The following is a 6346-nucleotide window of genomic DNA, read 5'->3' as shown; positions in this document are numbered from 1 at the left end:
TACACAAATATAACATAAGATTTACTTTTTACTTTTAACTTTACTAAACAGAAGTCTGCAGACGTTAAGTAGAAATTGATGACATAGCCAGAAACTATATACGTAATATATACAGGGATGGGAATGACAATTTGTGTTTTCAGCTGAAAATAAAAACCCAACAGGGGGGGAGGCGGTCAGGTCCAGGGCGAAGCCTGGTCAGGGGGTTCAGGAAGTTTTTGAATTTTCACAACTTACAAGGCATAAAATTTCATTAGGAGACACATACAGAACAGAATTGTTACAGAGCATATTACAGTACACTGCAGGTAGTATATCTAGTAACCCAAGAAGAGCCTAGAAAAAACAAGTTAAAGATGCCATCTTAAAAAAAGTAATTAAGAGACTTCAATTGAAAACTAGAGATAAAACAAAAATGAAGATGATAAACATTGAAACATACGGATTGAAGGAATATATGAAACTAGAAACGAGCAGTTGTCGCCAACTACATGTATCCCCCGTGATCTAGTATGAATAGAATATCTCTGTAAGGACGTAGAAGGCAGGTAAAGTTAAATAAGTCACAAAGACAAAGGTTTGTTAGACAACTGGTGTGCCTCAGATGTGCAAGTATATGGAATCTGGTTACCCTAGGAGGCCGAATAGGAAATGTAAGTCGATGGTGAAGGTCAAACTAAGGTCAAGGGCAGTGGTGGTTTTGATATGCGACAGACCTTCTCCCCAAGATGTGTAAGCATACCAAGTTTGGTCGCGCTAGGTCAATTAGGGGCTGAGTTAGAGAGCGGAAGGGAAATATGATCAAGGTCAAGGTAAAGGTGAAATAAAGGTCGCAGTGACCTGGTGGGCAGTTTTTACCCGATCTCGGATGGTATTCAAATTTGGCATGAAGGTGCGTTATGGTAAAGCGAAGACGCCAATCGTTTTTGGTGTGGGCGGAGTCATCGTTGCCACGGTAACAACATTTTTGTGGAAATATTGTAGAACCTGTAACTTGTGCTGTTTTTACCCGATTGTCATGGAATTTGGCACACAGGGCCGATATAACATGTCCTATATATATATATATATTTCATGACAATCATAAATTTAAATACAAATTTTAATACAAATATTAAATTTTTATTTTTAAATTTAAATTTAAATATAAATTTAAATATAAATTTTAATACAAATATAAATTTCATGACAATCGGGTAAAAAGTGCAGAAGTTACAGGTTCTAGAATATTTCGACAAAAAATGTTGTTACCATGGCAACGATGACTCCGCCCACACCAAAAACGATTGGCGTCTTTGCTTTATGGTAACGCACCTTCATGCGAAATTTGAAGATGATCCGAGAAGAACTGCAGCCGGTAGAGCGTTCACAAGGAAATCTCTGCGGCGGCGGCGCGACGATGCCAAACCCAGTATCCCCACGAACTTCGTTCGGGGGATACAATAAACACAATACTAAACAACCTAAAACTACCTCGGGTACATATCTGTAGTACCTGATACGACAACGACCCCATCTGCAGTACTGTTGGACTCTAAAATAAAAATTTGTACATTCTAACCCCCCCCCTAAAATGTTCTCTCAACGGATTTAGACGTTTTACAAAATCGTCCCTGGGACTGTGAAATCAGTGGATTTCCACAGATCCGCGGAAGATTCTCATCCCTGTATATATTTTCCTTGATTCGATTAAGTGCAGCTTCAATTTCTTAGGCTTGGTCCTGCCTGTAAGAAATACACAATGTAAACAACATGTTCCATAAAAACACATGCACCTGTTTCATAGTTCAGCAACGGTCTTTTTACAATTACTGTCACAACAGTGGAAGTCATATTGTATGTAATGGATTACACGAAACTTGCAGAGTATAGAACAAAAATATTTACTCAGAGGAAAGCATAGTGTGCTCACAGCGCATGCACAACAACAATGCCGAAATCATTACGAAATAAGTATGACATCGAGCCTGTTGTCAGAAAAAATCTTACCATCTCAACATTAACATATTCTGGTGGACCATTGACAGAAACATGGTAAAGTGACGAGTTTCTCATACGCAGTGTACAAAGGTCTGATCCACAAGAAATAGTTAATGTTAAGATTAATCTTGCTTCTGACAAGAGGCCCTTGGATTTTAGACATGTACAAGTCTTCTAAGAAACCGCTCGAAAGTACACAAATGAAATGATTGCTTATAAAGTAGTTATTTATAGCAAACAGACCTAAGCAGTAACACAGCAAAACTTACTTCATCTGTTGGTGCAACGCTTTTGGATTGCCTGACAGTTCTGGCTGGGATCAGTGGGCGTTGAATTTGAAACGTCTTTTTTATTTCCTAAATGCACAGGAAACTCAACTCATTAAATATTCAATATTCAATTGCCATCTGATCAGCACAGCAATTCGCTCACTGGCAGATAGGACAGCAATGGAAAAGAACTTAAGAAACCGCTGCAAACCTATACACCTACATGTATAAGCTTATCCGAGGAACTGGCATTTCAAGGTGTACACCGTATGTGAGCTGTGAATTAAAAAACTAAAATGTTTGCCAGGTTCAAAACCCAAAATTTGCCAGAAACAGTTCTTTCTATTTTCCGCTCAGGTATCACTGTGCTAATTCCATCAAAACAATGTCTGGTCACTAGGCATTGCGACGAACGTGCCAACCAGGATTCACAAACCTTCCATTCATCCATTGTGAGAGACATTATGAATTGCTTTCGAGGTCCCATGTTATGTTGATCTTCTTCATGCTTGTTCTTCTCCATCACAGGCTTGATTACAGGCAGCTTGTCTTCATCTAAGTATATTTCTGCCAGGCCGTCCTGCATGGTAGTGAATGTGACAGTGTCAGGCTAGTATAGGGTTGGTTCAAGACAATGTGGGAATAAATACAATCATGCCCCTAAGCTACGGGCAACTGCCAGATCGGATTTCTCTATCACACGTCCAATTTTGACCAATCTTCGGCAGATACATGTCACAGGATTATAGAAGAAAACCTACGTAAAAAAATATATACCTACCCTAACCAGAAATGCCACGTGAAAGATGTTCTCCACTGTTTGTCCGAAGGAGTCAGGATTCACAACTAGCTCGAAGTAATCAACGGGACCTGTGCACACAGCATGTAACAAACCACATCACACTAAAGTCAATATTAGTGTTTACAGAAGTTAAAATGATCAGGGTACGCATCTTTTACTCAATTGCCTGTCAATGAATATCATACATTAGTCCCAAAAACAAACGTTAAATGACAAATGTGTCAATCTAATCTGCACTTTTGATGAATGCTAGAATGACTGACACTTCTTGTCATTTATAAGTACATAATCTTATCATCAAACTCATATTAGGTTGTAAATTTCACTACTCGTCCTAATAAAGAGCTTAATTGCAAATGATACGCAGTTATCAGAAGTTAAATACATTTGCGAAATTACACACTTAACCAACACTGTGCACCTATTTACAACACATCATCATCAATGTTTAATGTTTTTGTTTGTTGTTGTTTGTTGTTCGAATATAATGCAATAATCTGCTTGAGAATTTATCATAGTATTATGTAACTCTGACATTCCATTCCATTATAGTTGCTACGACATATTTGAAGCAGCATTTGTGAGAATAATACCGTTGTATTGCTTGTATAGCCTTTGTAGTATGCCCAATATTCTCTCAATCTCTTCTGTGGTGGCTTCCTGTTCAATTTGAACTGTCTCCTGCAACTGTTTTGAGATAAAAGAATTCAAGTACACACCTTCTCACTCATCATCAATTATAACCACCAGATCAAGCATCAGGGTTAATGTCAGTAAGAGTTCTAATATAGAATTTGCTTTTTTCACTTGTATATATATAGATATAGTTAATTTAATGATTTCCAAAATTTAAATGTGCAGAGTTGTCTCGCTAACTCTACTAGTATGCAACACATGTTATAGAACCAATCCCGTTGATTTTAGCAATAATACTTTGGTGTAAGAGAACTGAAAAATATTAGGTCACTGACTGAAAGGAAACAAATTCAACCTCATTCTGCAACTTGCACAAATTTCCTATATTGTTAATATCGCTATACAATTCCTATAGCCAAACAACAACGTTTACAGCAATCTTTATGGAAAACAAGTTTGCGGCTACTTGCAAAATTCATAATCGAGTATAACTTTAGTATATAGCAAGCAATGTCAATTAAATTTCATTATGTTTGATATCCTATCCGTGCCATCAACTTGCTTACTCTCTTTGGCGCTGTTTTGGTTCCGTCACCGACGTCCTTCTGACCAACCCTTCTTGTTCGAACGAGGTTCACATCTCCTCTTTCAAATGCTCCCAGCCTGCAATGCAGATAAAATGTCGCTATCACACGTTTATTTAGGAGAATGATTTCATTCCACAAGGCACCTGACTACCAGACCAATTGTATTACAACACATCGTTTTGAACCATTATGTCAAGCACTATAGACTTACAGATTGCAGTAGAAACGTGGCTATAAAACCCACAAAATTATTTTAGTTTCTCTGCTATAGCACATACATAAAATGAAAGCTGGGAGATCGCTTTAGCAGTTTGTTGGCATATTTGATCCCAAAGTTTTTCCAGTTGTCCTCTGTAATCTCCACGTCACCTCCCTGTCTCCTGTGACCTGACATGCATGTTATCTGCGTGGGGTAAACAAAAACACCTTCTTCTTATTTAATCCATCTCACAGCATTTTACACAATGTCCTTTATAGAGCATTAAATTGGTCAAAATTAATAGTCATGCACATCTTATTACAGTCTATATTGTATAAACTTGCATCACAAAAAGTAATAGAAATCAGTGGTAAGTATACAACATATAGTTGAGCAACTATATTGCTTTAAGGCTAGGGATGTGTGATTATGTGACTAGTAGGGAGATAACTTCATAGTTAGGTGCACAACCCATATACTACATACCAATTTCTCTGCAAACTCTACAGGTTCAAATGTGACAAGGTTGGTGTGCAGCGACTGAATGTGCTGCTTTCCCATCAATGAGATTGCACTGAGCACCTGCGCATCTAGCAATGCTTCTCTTGTCTGGTGAACTAAAACAAATCATCATCATAGTATTTGTATATATTTTGACTCCCAGACAATCAATAGCAGCTATACCCATGCAATATTTTATGTAGCCACTCATAAGAACCTCACTAAATTAACTACAAATGCGTTTCAATCGGGCTCTATGAAATGTTGCTGCCTTACAAGGGACAAGCTGAAAATAATACAATTGCAAAAAATCAAATTAACATTTTCAATTGTGCTTACGTATTGAGAAAAATGTGCTATTTCTTACCATTTGAGAAGATAGCCTCGACATTGTCCAGCTTTTCTATAAGTGAGCTTGATTTTGTTGATATAATGTTCTCCTGACATTCTGTAATGTATACATGGAAAACTTGATGGGACTAGTCACTACCAATTAGATAAGAGATACGTCTTAAGAGATGCTAGAGCTCTACGGAGCTTAGGGGTATTGGTTTTGGTATGAATTAGTTATTACCCAATATGTCTTCTAAAATTCCTTGAGAGAACCCTATTATTATTTCCAAGTCTAAATTATAAACTGCTATCATGTATATATATACTAGTGTTTACTACATGAGATATGCTCACTTTGAATGTCCTCCTGCATGTCTCTATAGCGACGCCTGAGCTCCCTTCTCTCCGCCTCTGTTTGACTTTCATGATAGCCATCGCCGTCTGTGCCAACGTGGGTAGTAGTGCCATTGTCTACAACGATCTCTGATCCATTGACATCATGGTCAATCATCGTGCCAGCTTCGCTGCTTGTGTTATATGGATGGATGCCCTTGGAAATGCTAGTAAATTAAGTGGTTATTGTATCACTAAGGTACATGCTATAGCCCACAAGGCCATATCCTGGGCATATTCTTAGGGGGGGGGGGGTAACTTCTGTGACCTATGTGGGTAAATGACATGGCAATTCTGTTTAAGTGCACACAAAAACATAATCACGGCACAGATACAATTTGGGTAAATCAGTAATTTGGCTTTATTATTAGTATTACTTATCACATTTATTTTAATAGTATTTACATTCACTGCGATTTATTATGTGAAACTCAAAGAAATTACATCAAACCAAGTGTTGTGCATTCAACTTGCACTTCCATATATGCAACTTTGTATGTACTTTGTATTGTACACAGGGGTCGAAATTAGATTTTTATTATCGTATCCATTCGGGATACCAGGTATTGAAATCTGGTATCCCCCCAAAGATCTGGTAACCCATTTTTTGGATAGTAATTTTAACAATGTTGGTATCCAAAATCTT

General features: G+C 37.6%; 1 protein-coding gene across 1 annotated transcript in view; it reads right to left on the bottom strand.

The window, feature by feature from the left end:
• Positions 1–1607: 1607 nt before the first annotated feature.
• Positions 1608–6346, bottom strand: part of LOC106821223 (non-structural maintenance of chromosomes element 4 homolog A-like) — an 8760-nt gene continuing 4021 nt past the window's right edge. The window contains exons 2-11 of the mRNA XM_014825931.1: positions 5662–5867; positions 5342–5422; positions 4960–5090; positions 4553–4677; positions 4254–4350; positions 3645–3738; positions 3031–3119; positions 2686–2829; positions 2250–2336; positions 1608–1725 (exon numbers count right to left, since the gene is read on the bottom strand). Coding sequence (XP_014681417.1) covers positions 1702–1725; positions 2250–2336; positions 2686–2829; positions 3031–3119; positions 3645–3738; positions 4254–4350; positions 4553–4677; positions 4960–5090; positions 5342–5422; positions 5662–5818 — 1029 coding nt within the window. The 5' untranslated portion in view covers positions 5819–5867 and the 3' untranslated portion in view covers positions 1608–1701. The remainder of the gene's footprint in view (positions 1726–2249; positions 2337–2685; positions 2830–3030; positions 3120–3644; positions 3739–4253; positions 4351–4552; positions 4678–4959; positions 5091–5341; positions 5423–5661; positions 5868–6346) is intronic.

The sequence above is a fragment of the Priapulus caudatus genome, unplaced genomic scaffold (genome assembly GCF_000485595.1).
Source record: "Priapulus caudatus unplaced genomic scaffold, Priapulus_caudatus-5.0.1 Scaffold64, whole genome shotgun sequence".
NCBI lineage: Eukaryota > Metazoa > Priapulida > Priapulimorpha > Priapulimorphida > Priapulidae > Priapulus > Priapulus caudatus.
Note: the sequence above shows the minus strand (reverse complement) of the source record. Positions and strands in the feature narration are given on the sequence as shown.